The 15,741-nt window shown below is 42.2% G+C and overlaps 1 protein-coding gene across 1 annotated transcript; it reads left to right on the top strand.

Moving 5' to 3' along the window:
- The first annotated feature begins 1,387 nt into the window (after positions 1–1,387).
- Positions 1,388–13,768, top strand: TM7SF3 (transmembrane 7 superfamily member 3). Its single transcript, XM_019471992.1, has 11 exons — positions 1,388–1,539; positions 3,304–3,454; positions 3,887–4,007; positions 4,820–4,991; positions 6,072–6,249; positions 7,547–7,633; positions 8,058–8,138; positions 8,874–9,026; positions 10,360–10,457; positions 10,834–10,996; positions 11,509–13,768. Exons 2-11 carry the CDS (start codon positions 3,445–3,447, stop codon positions 11,769–11,771), a joined length of 1,326 nt encoding a protein of 441 aa, XP_019327537.1. The 5' UTR covers positions 1,388–1,539; positions 3,304–3,444; the 3' UTR covers positions 11,772–13,768.
- The last annotated feature ends 1,973 nt before the right edge of the window (positions 13,769–15,741 follow it).

Raw genomic sequence — 15,741 nt, 5'->3', positions numbered from 1 at the left:
TGGGGGTGAGCATGTAAGGGTTGAAGTTAGCAAGATGAGATGAGTTAGGCTTTTCCTCCACTTTCTTCCTTGGCTGTATGGTGAGTGGAGGAGGCATGAGGGTAGGAGCTCACCTCTGTTTACATATCATCAAGAGGCAAAGAAGTGGGCCAAAGATGCCAGTTCTTGGCAGGGGAGAGTGAAAAATAACAGAAAGGAGTTCCAGAGTACTGGGTACAGTTTCGGATGAGAAGACTGTATCCCTTCCTTTTTTGGATGGGAGACCACCTGAGTCATCAGCAACAGTGTATATGGGATGGTGCTGTTGATTACTCTGTGTTTCTGTTGGAGTACTTGACAGTATCAACCCTTTACACTAGAAGAGGCAACTTTATTGAGGAAGCGCTGTGTATGTGTTTAGGCTTGATAAGTTTTAGATCTGCTGGGCTACTGTGTGTGCACGCAGGGGAATTCAGAGAAAAACCTGAAAGGCATTGTGCATGCTCTGCAAGCATCTAGTCTGCTAACCACCAACAAAAGAGAATCTTGTGGCTTCTGTACAGTTGCTTCTCTTTCCTCCCTTGACATCCCCTGTCCCTCACAAGCTCAGCACAGGGAGAAACCAGGCTTTCTTGCAGGACTTGAATGACAAGCCAAAGCTGATTCTCAGAGTCCTGTATCCTAGGTCATGTGGTTCTCTTTAAATTAAAATGACAGTGGATCATGGGGTTATGATCACCGTAAGAAGAAACAGTCTTGGTTGTGTCTTGGAAAAATTAGATTTTTAGATACAGAAATCAGGGTCCAACAGTCCTAATAATTAAGAATAGCGTGGGAGCAAAAGACATGTGAAGTAGCTGAAAGTGGGTAAGTATACAGATGTAAACTACAGATTTGACTCTGTATTATAGAGGTTGACTCCAAATCCCATGGCCTGGGAATTCACCCAGGAAGTCTAACAGGTATTGTGCAAGTTGGCTGGCTAATACAAGCATGCTCGCCTGTACTTGCCAAAGAGCCGGTAGTCCTCAGTATCCTCTCTATTTACTCTACTGAATATTACTTGCTGTTGATTGCACTAGCTGGTCAGCTGCAGCTAGTGTCTGTTGCTGATGAGCTCAGCTGTATCAAATACTGAGCTCCTGGTGGGAGTCCTGCCCCATGTGCTTAGGTGAGTGCCAGGCTGCATGGCAGGTTCTCTAGCTGTATCTGTTCTTGTAGGTATAGCTCTGTGTATAGTAGTCTCTGAAACCTTAATACAGCCTACAGGATGAGAGTAGCATAAAACAACATCTTGTTCTGTTCCCAGCTGACTAATATTGGGCTACTGGAAGCTTCCAGGCTCCCTTTAGTAATTGCTTCCCTCTGGACAAAAAAAAAGTGTCTTCCTTTTTTTGTAATCCAGGTCTTCTTGAACTCTCCTTGGGAAAATTCAGAAATGTGCTACTTAACCAGACCAATCCAGTGGAAGCTGTAATCAGGAACATTGCAAGCAATGTGACTGTCGTTATTTTTCAAGTACATGCTCAGCAAAGTGATGTGGTGATATCCTTTGATAAGGTATGGTGAGAGTGTCGCTTCTGTTAAGTGCTACTTTTCTTTCAACAGAAGAGTTGGCTCTGGTACGTGTAGGAATATAGAACTGAAGCTGTATAAATAATATTAATATTTTACCTGCATGGCTCTTAGGATTTCTGAAGCTAAAATAATACTTTCTTGTACTTACATGTCATAGCTACTATTTTGGATGACTGAACGGTAAAGAAATTTCAGAGCTGGCTTGAAAATGTTTCAGGGCTCTTTGTTCTTGGTGAAAGTGGTGCTTTTGACATGTGACTGCTGACTACTATCCATCAGCTTGTCAAATTGAAAACAGATTCTTGATAAGTATTTGCCAGATACCTTATACACTAAACATGATCACTTTGGGGTGTTTAGTTGTCTGCTGATATGTGGCTGGGATCTAGCCACTACAGGTATAATATCTTGTTACCCCAGTTCCTTGTCCTGAATCTAATTCTCCTTTGGTGGCACATGGAGAAATTCCTCCCTAGTGGAGGAAATTCCAGTGAAGACTGCTACTTCTAGCCAACAATATAAGCATTCCTACTACTATACGCTAGCCTCAGTTTGTCCCATCATTACTGGGATGCAATCTAAAAATACTGATTTTTTTTTTTATGGTGCAGTGAGGCTCTAAGTGGTATATGAGCAGAACATAGACTAAGCTGGCAGTGGTAGATGGAGATCTGACAGCTGCCATCAGTTTCCCTCTCCCCATCAGTATTTTCCAAATGAGAATATACTGGGTGCCAAGGAGTATTCTGGGAAGCTTAGGAGATTAATAACTTGCAACACAAGTCACCCAGCTCAGTTATCTTTGTACTGGTGAAATAGCCAGGATTACAGGGCTAAGGCATTACTGTTACATCTATTCAGTCTTTGATCACCACTGGTAGAATCTTCTGCTGTCAGTTCAGATCCTCTTTGCATTCATGGGCCTTACCAGGCCAAGGATAGTGATGCATAAATATGGCTATGTTGCTTTTAGGGCTGGCCTGCCTCTAGAAATATGAAGCTGAGCCAGACCTTAAAGCCTGCCATGTCCAAAGTGCTTCCTTACAGTGTTGCCTCAGATAACTGTGGCCTTCTTGGACCAAAGCACATTTTCCATGCTGAAAAATAGATCTTACTGCAGGTCAATTGGTTGTTCCAGCTGTGAGTGTGGCACTGCCATTGCTGCCTGATCTTTCCTCCAGACCCCTGATTCTGAAAAGGATGGTGCTGGTGGGCATTGGGTTGGTAGCTGACCTGGCCCCAGGCACTCTTGTCTGGCATGGCTAGTGTTAAGCCAACTGTCATACAATCATCTCCATTCTGGTGGAGATAGTGATGTGCTTCTGCACTTTGGTTCCCAGAATGCCCTTTAGTGACATCTCACAACTTTTTGTGAGGGATATTCCAATCCTCTTACACCTTTACTAGTCAGTGCATTGCTGTGCAGCACTAGACTTCCACTAGCTAGATTTCTCTGCAATTTGCTTGTGATTAACTCTTTAGTAGTCTCAAACTTATCACTTGGGTTTTTGAGCCTGAACTAGGTAGTGTGTGGTGTCAGAGGCCCCTCCCTTTTTTCCAGCTCCTTTTTTTCCATCTTCCTTTTTTTACTAGCTAGCTAAGGGCTGAATGCCTCCTCTGTGGCAACTGGCACTGAAATGTGTGCCCTACAGGTTTGTGGCAGGAATATGACTCCTGTGCAATACCTAAAGCTGTGGTAGAAATCTTCTCAAGAACTGCTTGTTTATATAACTTGTTTCTGTCCAGAATCCATCTGTGAACAGCTCAGGAACCGGAGTAGACAAAGGACTAGTTTCCATCCTTCAGCCTCAACAGAGCGTATGTACATGGTACCTTCGGTCACTGGATGCTAGCCAGGTGCTCAGCACAGCTATCTCTATTCCCTATATGGAGAAAGGTATGTTCTTATTACTTGTTAAGGGATACCAGCTCTGCTTATTACAAGTTAACTATGAAATGAAGTGTTGACCTTTCAGAGGTGATGTTCTTACATGGTGCAAACATATGATGGAGATGCCAGAAATCCTTTTGAAATGGGCTGAAAAAGTTTAGTATCACTGCTGAATTGCAAGTAATGTATAGGATGTACTGTATGGTCTTGTCATGACTTCAGCCTTAGAGTAGAAAACTGCTGTGCATATGTATCAGAACCTACCTTAGACTGCAGTGAAAGCACTTGTGTTGTCTGCAGGACTAGAACCTGACAATCTTATGTGCTCAGCAAGCAGACTATGCCTGCAAGTACATGCATTGCTGAGGTCTTAGAACTTTTTTCATGCTGTGTAAGGGGGAAGTAAAACCTACTACAGCTATCTCTTCTGTGTTCTAGATCCTATTCCTGGAGGCTGTAATCTAGAATTTGACTTGGAAGTGGATCCAAACATTTACCTAGACTATACGTTGGTTGATATACACATCAAGTTTGCCCCTGCAAACTTGGGATATACCAGGTGTGTGGAAAAACTTCAGTGCACTGAGCATCCCCATACACAATACTCATTTGTCCTGTATTTGGCCAAGGTCATAAAACAAGATTCTGCTGGAAAGGCTGACTATCCAGCTGCTGGCAGAAATCTTGTTTGCTGCAACAAACTGAGAAGTAAATGAGGAAAAGGAGGAGGGGAAGAGGTAACACAGAGAGAGATAAAAGTTGAGAGTTGCATCTTGTGGGAGAGGTTATGCAACTTCAGATGTGCAAGCAGTCAGCAAATACTAGATCTTCCCATTCCTCATAATGACTTAATCTGTTTGAGGAGCAGTTGTGTATTATAGCCAGTTTTATTCTTCTACTGGTATAGAAGCATGATAATGACCTGGAGTTTTGTTTAATATTGAGACTTCAAGTTATAAGGCATTATTTCCTGAACGGTGACTAATGTCACAGGTGATAGGCAGGAAATGGGGAAGGCTATGTTCAGAGCTGTATATATCGCATGGAAAAAACAGGCAGTGATGCTGTGATCTTTGGCTGTTGTGACCTCTTGGAATTCTTGTGCTGGCTCCTTATGACAACTCATAGGAAGCCTCTATAAATATAAAGGCAGGTACCAGCAGAGGCACTACCTGCATCAGGGTAGTTCTGCATAATACTGCTGTAGTCTGTGCTCACAAACATTTACAGTCTAGTTTAGAAGTTAACACCAGCAACTAATTCAAAGAGTAGAAGCCAAATACTGCCAACTCGGACAGGTAACTTCTGAAAACTAATGTTAAGATCTGGGGGCTTGTGCTGAGCACACAACTGATCTCTTTTTAATTGTAGGGGAGCAAACCCACCATCCTGCGATTCAGGGACCGGTCAGAACTCCAGATGGCGACTGCGCTATGATGTCTACCAGTACTTCTTACCAGAGAACGATCTTTCTGAGATGGTACTCATGAGCCACATACGGAAGATGTCTGAGGTGCAAAGTATCAAAGCTAACGGCATTAAAGTAAGTCTGAAACACTGGTGTACCAGGCATGTGGCAGTGGCACTATCTTAAGTTTTCTCATCCCCTGTGCTTATCTTCCTTGAGTGCTGACATAAGCAAGTTGCTGATGCTTCAGGTTTCTTGCTTGTATCTGGGATTTCTGGCTAGGAAGTATACAGTGAGTGATGCATGCAAAATGGTAACCGCTGTCTCTTGGGATAGAGGTGGCTAGTTAGCACAGCCCGAAATGTGGCAGAATTGAGGCTTCTTGCAGTGGGCTCTGATATTAGTAGATGTTAGTGACTGGTCTGTGATGTGTTTCTATGTCTTGCACTCTTTTCTCAATTAAACAAGCTCTTAACTGCGGTGTCTTCCTGCTTGCTGGATGCTGCTTTAGCCACAGTGCTCCTTCAGTGATGTTGAGGTCAGCTTGCCTATAGCAATACTGCCACTGAATGCCTGTAAATCCACAAGTCGAGCCACTTCTGACAAAGATTGATACAGTCTCCTACAATGCCTGATAGATGCTGTGGACTGGCATCCTTAGGTGCTGAGAATTGGGCAGGGAATGCAAGAAAGAGGTGGGAGGAAAGTGTAGTGGAACTGGACTAGGAACAGGCCCCATTTGGAGTGGCATAAAGAGATCTGGTATGCAAGAGTAAACACTTGCTGCGTGTTTACCTACCCCCCAGCAAAGAGATTGGAAGGGACAGAGAGGGGACAATCTCGGTGGCCATGACCTGTCTGGCCTTGCTAGGGAGTAGAAAGGCAGCCTTGCCTGCTTCAGAGGCCAGACCTGGGTTAGTAGACTGATAGGTAAACTGAACTGTGTTCTCAAATGGGGAGGAGCAAAACATATGAGTGAGAGAATCTTCTCCCCTGTCAGCAAACTTGGTAATGTTGGAGGAAGTGGTGTCTGTCCTGTAAGCCTTTAATTGTTCAATTGGTAATACTGAGACAGTTCAGAATAAGAGAGCTCTGCCTGCAGTTCTTGCTGATCATCTTTGAGCTGCTGAGTATTCCCTCAGCTGTATGGGCACATCAATATGCCAACAGTGTCAAGCAGTTCCTTGCAATTAAAAATATTCTTTACTGTTCCAGATGCTTACACTGACAACTGATGACAAGACCAATGTCTACTTTTCCTCACTCCCTGGACAAGGTGTGATCTACAACGTCATAGTATGGGATCCTCTTTGGAATACTTCTGCTGCATACATACCTGTGCATACATATGCCTGCAGCTTTGCTGACCTGGTGGATAACTGCTCTTCTCTCAGTAAGTTGGGACTTGTACGTCCTTGCCAACTCATTTCAAGCTTGTTGTGCCCCAACGTGCTGAGTGGTGCTTTTGAGACTTTTTTTTTAAGTGTGTGAAGGAGCTCTTTGTTCTACACTAGATATATTTTGTTACTTTATGACAGAGTCTAATTCTTGATTGAGGAGAAATTCTAGAATAATGAAATAAGACCAAGGAGAACTATTAGCAATTGAAGTTTTAACTTAATGGAGGTTTAATATGTGGCTTGCAAATATATAGCTTTCAACTCTGTAGTGCCACTCTAGCTTTTTCCTTTTGAACTGGATACATAATCTTAGATCACTTCTAGGACTATAGATGCTGCACGTGAAACTAAGCTAATAAAACATGAACTAGATTAGGGTCCAGCCTGATTTTTCTAACTATGCTAGTGCTAACAGGAATTGGTAACTTACAAATATTTTAAAAGCAGTTACCTAAAAAAAGCATGAAGATAATAGCGAAATGACTACAAAGTCATGCTACTTTGTACAAAGCTATATAATCATAGAACTTGAGCAGAAGAGCAAAGCTGCCACTCTCATTATGACTGCAGAAGGGACAAGAATAATGGGTAGAATATGGTTCATAAAGTAAGATTTTGTTCTCATGATTATTTTCTTATCATATACTGTAACATAAGTAACTGTTGTCAAACTCAGTGTTGTCTTATGATGACATGAGACAAATTATCCAGGCTAAACCCCTTTTCTCTAATTCAGAGAACTAGGAAAATGTGGTTTACTTGTTTCAAATAGCTTAAATACCAGTAAGAATTTTGCCTAGGAGGCAGAGGTGAGCCATACTGGGATGCTGCTGGTCCTTTCTGTTGTGTGGAGAGTATACTAAAGGGAGACTATGGTGAAGGCTGCAGGCCTATAGGTGCTGCCTGGGTCACTAACTGTGTAGCACTGATTTTTATAGATGATTGGATGTCCCTTTTTAAAGCTGAGCAGAGAATTTTCAGGTAAGCTGTATCAGTATTCTAAACAGCAAGTTACAGCTACTTAACTATTGTTGCAGAAACTTCAGTCTCTTTCAAAGGAGGAAGCTCTTGATTTCTTAATCAGATGGGAACTACTTCAGTGTTCTGTTGGACATCCTATCAAGATAACTGTTAGTTGAGGCATTGCAGATCTGCTCACATGGTGTGTCTGAAGGAGTGGCAGCTATTAAGTTGTCAGTAGACTCAGTGACAGCAACCTGACCTTACCTTAGTGTCGTTGTTGGGACTACTAGGTGGAATGCTCTAGTAACCCTTTCTTTCTCCTCGTAGGCAAACTTTCTACCAAAGTATTCTTCACTGCTCTTGCTGTTCTTGGTCTCTTCACTTGCTTTTTTGGACACAGATTCTGGAAAACAGGTACTGAATGTTGTTTCTTTCCTCATAAGTCTGGTTGGAATTTCATAGATCTAACTTAGAATGGTGGTGTTATTACTAAGATTCACTTGATAGTGATTTTGTGCCAATTAGGTCCACTGCTTTGCTTTTACAGGATCAAAGCTTTTAAGTGTAGAGGAAGAAGCTTCTGGTATTCAAAGAACAGAAATGCAGAACTAGGGTGCATGCTGGGCGATATAAATATGTAGTTTTTTGACTATTTGAAGTGCTTGAGGACACCCTTTTCCAGAACAAAGCGTTGTCTGGCTTTCCTTTTGTGCTTCTCAGCCAGTGAGCTGATATGTTCTTTCCCTGTTGTAATGTGAAGAAGTCTGAAGATGTACTGAAGTGGGCTTGGTATGAAGTGATATGACACCATACTAAATCTTTTCTCCTCCTTCTCTAGACTTATTCTTCATGGGCTTCATATTTGCAGGATTCTTCTTCTTTGTATTCATTACAAGGGTAACTGGCCTTGGTTATGATGGTGAGTAGATGTATCAGGATACCCTGCGCTCTTCCCAAAGTACCGTTATTATAAATCCCTTAAGTAAAATCTCAGTTGTACTTGTTGTTGGCCAGCCTTAGGAAGTATAGGAGGGTGATACCTGGGTAGTAGAACTGAGCTCTGATTACCATAGTAGCTGAATATGCAACAGAGTAACTGTTGCTTCCAACATCAAATAGTGATGCAGAATTAAGAGCTACAACTATAAAAGACAAATTTAAGTATCTATCCAAGGAAGATACAGGTTTTTAGAAACTCTGGAAACTTGCAACGTACATCTTTCCTACTTCTTTCATAATGGGTGGACCGCGGTTTCAGGTCAAACGCAAATTTCACCTGTAAAATGATGGAGTGGAAGGTCTGCATCCTGCTTGTTAGACTAGCAAGAACTAGTTCTTTTTGTCTTTGTTCTACCTCATAGTTACTTTTTTGATACATGTGCGTTGCAACCATAGTTCCCAGGGCAGTTCAAGATACTAATGTACATAGTAGCAAGACTTTCACTCCATTCCTATGCCACTCTTTCAGTAGCACATCCTCAGTTGCAGACTGGAGTCTAAGTGAAATGCATGAAGCAAGTACTGATACTCGTTTGGCTCTTTTCAGAAAGTTTTTGTTAGATAATGAAATCAAGCATGTAAATAAAGCTGCTGAACATGTTATTGCAGTAACTGAAGTTTTCAGAGTGTTGGAATTTCCCCTTTTCTTTTTCAGTGCGTCTTATTTTGACAGCAGTAGCTGGAATTATTGGAGGGCTTTTCCTGGTTGCAAGCTGGTGGAGACTTGGCTCTGTCCTACTCTGTATGTTTATTATTGGACTTGTGCTGGGATTTCTCTTTTCATCGACAGTCTTCTTTACTCCACTAGGTATGCACTGAAATACTCTGTTGCAAAGTGCTGGCTATTGAGTGGTGTGCTCCTGCTGTATTACAGGAACACTGCAAGGCTCTAAGGTGAATGCCACTATCTGGTTTATCTTAGTGTTATATTTAACTTTCCAGTGTTGGGAGGAATAGAGATGTACCTGAAGCTTTTCTTTCAGGTGTGCTGTAACTAAAACCACTTAGGGAATCTGCACTGGTGGGAAAAGGAAACCACTTATTCTGCGGAGAACTTGCTGAGGCTTTTCCTACCTAAGCTGTCTGCCATCTCAGCAGTCTGTGACACCAGCTCTGCTCAGGCGAGCACTTGCTGTCTGTCTTGTTCTCTATCCAGAACAAGTCACAGTAGAAAATCTGCAGTCTAACTTGGAGGCTTCAGGCATAAAGGCATTGTGGATTAAGAGGAGCTCTTGCTGTTACCTGTCACCATACTATAGTATAAGGCTCTGGGAGCACTGCACTGTAAGGGTCAAACTTGTATTTGCAGCTGAATTGACATCATCAGGGTCTTTAGAATAACTTTAAGAAAGAAACAATAGACAAATCACTCAAAAGCAAGCAAGGCTGCTGAGCTGGAATCCCTCTGGGACATCAGAGCATCAGTCACACTGCTTTCTCTATTGTAATTTTAAATCTCAAAACTCTTCTACTTAAGATCCCTTGGTGGCACAGTTTTTTCTTATTCTCCAGTCATCTGTGTTTGACTCAAGCCACAATTCTGTGATAATCCATGCAGTCCCTGGTTGCTCTTCATTAAAGTAAAACAGTGACTCAGCTAGGGGTCAGCTTGTCCCCTCTGTTTAATTGACAGGCCTTAGAGAGCAGGGGGAACAAAGAAGTGTTTGAGTGACTTAATTACTCTTCCTAAAGCCAGAAGAGTTTGTTGCTTTGCATTGTTATGATGGTTGTACTTGCACCATACTCTAGAGTCAAACATACATAGGTGCATGTTTATAGATTCTATATAGGCAATAAAAAGGTTTCGTATTGGGCAGAAGTACTCTGGTACTTTTCATTCTAACCAGATGAGTAACATATACCTCATCAAAAATCTTTGTTTCATGGACGAGATCTGCTGTCCCAACTTTGAGTACAGGACCTATACTCAACTGGAACAGTTTTTCTGTTCTTGTTTTGAGTAACTGTGTTACAGTGCATCTTAATCAGCATTTGAGCTCAAAAGCTAAGCTTTTCCACACTGTACTCTAGACTTCTGAATGTACAGAATCTTTGGGGAAAAAGCTTACCCCCAATCACTTGCAAAAAAGGAAATGTTATGTTAACTAGTAAGTTACATGTGGAATATGGTGTCTTTGCAGGAGACTACAGGGTCTTCCGTGACGATGTTGTGTTCTGGGTCACCTTTTCTTCTGTAGCCTTGATGATTCCAGTGCTTTTTGTTGGCTGTCCAAGAATTGTAAGTTATCTGTGCTGTCACCTCAGGAGGAGGGAGGAAGGGGCGTTAGACTTCTTAATGCAAAATGTAGTCCTGTGGGATATGTATAGAAGACTTAACACAGCTTCATGAAGCCCAGCTCTAGGGAGTTCCTGTTCAACCCTACTTGTGCTAAATGGTCCATAAGCAAAGGAATGACTTTTTGCAATGTTGCACATAGCATCTGCTAACACTTGCATTTAGTAGACTTCTGCTGTCTTAACAGGTTGTCTGGATAACAGGTGTGTGCAGCCAGTTTTTCATAGAAGAACTGATACAAAATACTGCCTTAAGGAAGTGGGGAATAAAGAGTGTTTATCAGTCTCCTAAAGCTGTGTTTTTTTTTCTCCCCCTCTAGCTGAACATAGTGGCGTCTGGAATAGTAGGCTCTTATGCAGTGATCCTAGCTATTGCTTGTTATGTCTACACAAGTCTTGCTTACATCACCTTAGACTTACTCAGAAGGGTCCTCAATGACTACTTCAGCAGAGCTTACACCAATGTGCCTTTTCAAACAAATGGTGAGTACTGCTCTTAAGACTTCTTTTTTTTTTTTTAAAGAACTAGTATGAAATGCTCATTTGAGAAACCACTGCCTCTTTGGTTCCATTGTAAACAGTGAGTGTTGAGGGTAGGAAGGGAGGAAAGGAGAACGCAGTAAGTATGGTGTGAGATTTAACACCCAGATGATAAATTCTAGTCCTCCAAAAGAAATACTGAGTAGACTCAAAGGTGCCAACCTTCCAGCAGGTGTTATGTGACAAAGGCCCTTGTGAAAGGTGCTTCTCGGGCTTGGACTGACACCTTGCTGATGAGTTTGCAGAGTGGGCAGTCAAAAGGCCTAATACGGTGACTGAACAGACTCATCTCAAATCCATGCGTGTTCTTGCCTTTTCATGGATTTACTCTAGGCATGTGAGGATGCAGCAACAACACTTCATTCCTTTCTGTCGCTAAACTTGTTCAGTGTTTGTGCTTGGAAAGGAAGGAATGCTCTGCTTTGATATAGGAATCCATTCATTTTCTTTTTCAGACTTCATTATCTTGTCAGTGTGGATAATGCTGGCCCTTAGTGGAGTAACTGTGCAGCTTCGCCGAGAGAGAAGTGAAGTGCCCTTCCCACCACACCCCTATCTCACCTGGAAGCGGGAAAGAGAGCGCAGAAGCACCAATGTCTTAGACCCTAGCCATCATATCCCTCCCCTAAGAGAGAGGATCCATAACAAGCTACTGCATATCAAAGATTTTTTTCAGAAAGAGCAGCCAGCTGGGGAAAGAACTCCGTTGCTTCTGTAACCTGCCAAATAACTGGTAGGAACAGAGAGGAAGAATCTAGGAATGGTGAGATGAGTGATCACCAGCAAACCAGCCAGTGGTGCAGGATTTACCACTGCCAACTTTTCCTGCCTAATAAGAGGATCATATTTGCCCAACCTGGAAGAAAAGTATCTGTTTGGTACACTACATGCTGTTTTGTGACTCTTTCCTCAATGGCCCACTCAGCCTGCTGTAACATGCATATGTCTAGCTGCAGAATCTTGTACTAAATGGTCAAGTACAGGTATTTATCTTGTGGTGATCTAGTTTGATGTTTAGGTACATGAAGCATAAAACAGTCCTTAAAGTGACCTGTACAATGCTGGTTCTTCCCTCGCAGTGTGGAAACCACTGCTGAAATACTGCCAGACTCGCTCCTGAAGGTGAGCAGTCTGTGAAATTGCGAGGGATGAGAGATAAGGACCATACACAGAAGGAGTTCTTCTAGCAGGAACTGAAGTATCACCTTCTAATATAGGTACAAAATGTGTGGCTGCAGACACAATTGTTTCCAAGAAGTATTACTGAACCTTGCAAGCTAAACTAAGTGATTTGAATTTAAACTGCACTGAATTAGCTGTTGTAAGTGTGCACACTAGGGCTCAGGAAGTGGACCTGATCTGAGACAAGAAGACTTTCTCCCTTGCTTTTGGATGGTTCTGTAGCAAGCTGGTCATCTGGTCTCTGTGCAGAGATGGCTGCTAAGAGAACACAAGAGGTTTGCCTCCTTGTTTGCTTTCTGAGCAGCCTGTGACTTGTTTCTGCTCTGGTATAATATCTTTTTTGATGGTGCTGTCATAAAAGAAAAAACTAAATAAGCTTTTTGTAGCCAATGGCAGTTTTTTCCTGGAATTGGTTGAAACACTAACTATTTCTATTTTTAACCAATATATCTTTTAGTTTTGCCTTTAAGGGGTGAAAACAGCATCCACCTAGCAAAATACTGACCAGGATCCTTGCTGACTGAATGCGTTCCTTACCAATTTGGATTGCATCTGCCCAAAGCAGAACGTAGTATAAAAACAGATAAAGGACCACTCTTGTGTTCAGTGGAGGATTGCGATCTTGTGCGGTGGCTTTATTCAATTCCTTAAAAGAAAAACAAACAGCCATTTTAAAAATGCAGACTGGAGCATTGTGGCTTTGGCTCACGTAAATGCACAAGGCAGTCCTGAGTCTGTCCTTGGTTTTACCTGCCCTTGCCCTGCATGCCCAGTCCTGGTCTTCACGTTCAGGTTTACATGGTGATCTGTAATGCATTAAATAATAGTTGAAGTCTTGCATCCTCTATCTTTATACAGGTTATGGTGGCTCTTCCTTCTAGTCTCACTATCTTTGTACCTTTAGTGTGGGCAGCAAAGTGCATAGTCCTTCCTGTCTGAAGGTGAATGGCTGTTCTGCTACCTGAATGGAATCACCATGAGTGAATACCCTCAGCCACCACTTTAAATTCTTGGTAGTAAGTATGTAAGAAATGAGTCTTTCTAAGGAAACTGGCAAAATAACTTTATCTGGGAACTCAGATGAAATTTAAAACACCCTGGCAATAGGAAGGAATTAATTACTTTAAAATGACTTTACTTACCGGCTGTTTTTCTTTGAGTGAAAGCTTAATGATGTAGTACCTGAAGTAACTGAGTGATCTGATGTTTAGAGAGACAAATCCCATGATTGCTTGGAGCTGGAACATCTGCCTCAAACAGCAGAGCGAGGCTGACATCCTGCAATTTGGGTCTTGCTTCACTGTGCTTTTGTGTGGCATGTGAGAGTGGGTAAACGAGGAGCCCCTTCCCCTGGCCTCTGGCAGACTGATGCTTGCTGAGTGCCCTTACTGCACTGATACTGAGCATGTCTTTGCCATATTCAATGGCAAGTAGCAAACACTTGGTATATAAATGCTCTTAAAAATGTTTACCTTGGTTTTTTATAACTGCTGTGATTAACATTGTGGAAGAAACAAGTTTAACTCTAATTTTCTATATCTTTTATAATAAAGATGTCTTTTGAAAGACTATCGGAACTAAAGGGGTATCTTTGAATTCAATGATGCTTTTACAACTTGGCTTCTGCCTTTGGTATTGTAGGGATAGTTTTGTTTTGAAAAACTTCTTAGCCTCTCAAGGGATGAGGTGGGGGGGAGCTTAGCTGACCTGTTGTAAGGAATTACTGTAGTTACAGTGACACCCAGAGGCTGAGAGTGTGGTTATGTTCTGTATGAAACCAGTGAGGAAGTGCATGGTCCAAAGAAGCTTTTTTTTTCCTCATAGCTTTGTCAGATGAGGTTCTAGAGAACAAAGGGATGGTTGTCATCCACTTCTTGACTGGAAACTAGTCTGCAAGATCATGTAGGAAGTCTATGGCAGAACTGGGCTTTGAACTCTTTTTCTGAGATCCTGACTTGGAGATTTTTTTTTTAATACTGCTAAGAGATGGTATGGGAATTTTCTTCCATATTCTGTAAGCCATAGTGAGTAACAGTGATAATCAGAATACACTAACTGATCCACTGGGGTGTTGAAGGGGTAACTTTCAAGGCTTTTTTGTGTAGCCCCTGAGGCAGTTGTAAAAGGAAAACTGGATCCCACCCTGCTATGCCTCTGTTCTGACTGCAGAATCTCACTGGAAGCATTTACTGCCTTGCTACATTAGCTGCACTATCTTGCAGTTTTGTTAGCTTAAAATAATGCTATCTGATGCTCCTGGGGAATCTAAATCTAAACTATGTTCTTCTAGGTAGCAATTCCCCTGTAAAATCAAGTGTTTTGAAGCTTCATGTAAGCTGAAGCTTTCTGGACGATGATGATCTACTTCCTGCTGCTGTAGAGAAGTCTCCTGCCATGATGGCTCCAGTACACTTCTTTCACAGAGTTTTCTGCAGTCTTTGCTACACTGTAATAATGCTGCAATGATCACATTGTGGTATTTGTCTTAGCTGCTTGTAGAGCTTTCCTAGGTCTGCATGTGTTCCAGTCCTGCCTCAAATCTGCGGGAGAAACAGTCTTCCTCCTCCCCTCACTGTCACACCCACGCTAATTTCTCCTAGCAGTTAAACAAGCTGTGGCACAAGTAGACTCAAGGACACTGATCTTTTCAAAGAAACAGATCTTCCTTTGTTCTTGTGCCTCCGTCCTCACTTTAAAGACACAAACCCAGCCTGACTACTGGTTCATGGAGTGCTACATGTGTAAGGCAGCTTGCCTACCTGCTTCCCCAAATGCTCAGAAAGCATGACTGAAAATAGAAACAAATCATGCTTTCCATAAGTGTACTTTGGAGGGGAGGAAGACAAAGTCTCCCCTCTCCTGAGCTTTGCGTTTTGATTTGGGAGCAGCCTATGGGAAATTATAGAAGGGGCCCACAAAATAAATGTTCCTTTGTCATCTCTGCAGTTATATACCCTATGCAAGTGGCTTTTCTTACTGGGACAAATGGTGTGGCGTAGGTCTTTCAAACTAATAGACCATGCTGATAGTGCTTGGTAAGATGAAAAGGTATTAGTCATTGTTCTTGGATCTTCTCAACTGGTTGGTAGAAATATCTTGCATACATCAGGTTATAAAGGACTCACTGGGGGCTCAGCTGCTGGGTATTACGTAAAACCCATGATAGAGACTTCTGAGAACTTTGGCTTTGTTTAATACCTTGCCATTTGTGGCTGTGAGCCTTGCTTTGAGAAACCTGAGCAGAATGTGAATGTTGTAGAGTGCCAGTCTGAAACAAAAACTCGGTCCTGTGAAATACGCTGTCTGACATCTTTCTGGTATTGCTGTCAGAGAGAGACTTTAACATGTCCTGGCTTGTCTGGTGGCTTGCTTTCAAGCTGTTTTTTTTTTTTTCCTGTCTCTGAGGCACTTAAGCATTGTCCAAACTGTATGAAACTGTCCCAAGCAACTGGATACTGAAACAGAGGGTAAAGCAATACTTAGTTTAAAACTGCTTGAGGACCAAA

Source organism: Aptenodytes forsteri, unplaced genomic scaffold (genome assembly GCF_000699145.1).
Source record: "Aptenodytes forsteri isolate BGI_AS27 unplaced genomic scaffold, ASM69914v1 Scaffold241, whole genome shotgun sequence".
Lineage (NCBI taxonomy): Eukaryota > Metazoa > Chordata > Aves > Sphenisciformes > Spheniscidae > Aptenodytes > Aptenodytes forsteri.
This window is presented reverse-complemented; position numbering and strand designations above follow the sequence as displayed.

Excerpts from the sequence above, each read along its gene's own strand:
- TM7SF3 (XM_019471992.1), top strand. Across the intron at positions 4,008-4,819 it reads GCAAACTTGGGATATACCAG|GGGAGCAAACCCACCATCCT; the intron begins GTGTGTGGAAAA and ends TTTTAATTGTAG. Across the intron at positions 6,250-7,546 it reads GGATAACTGCTCTTCTCTCA|GCAAACTTTCTACCAAAGTA; the intron begins GTAAGTTGGGAC and ends TTCTCCTCGTAG.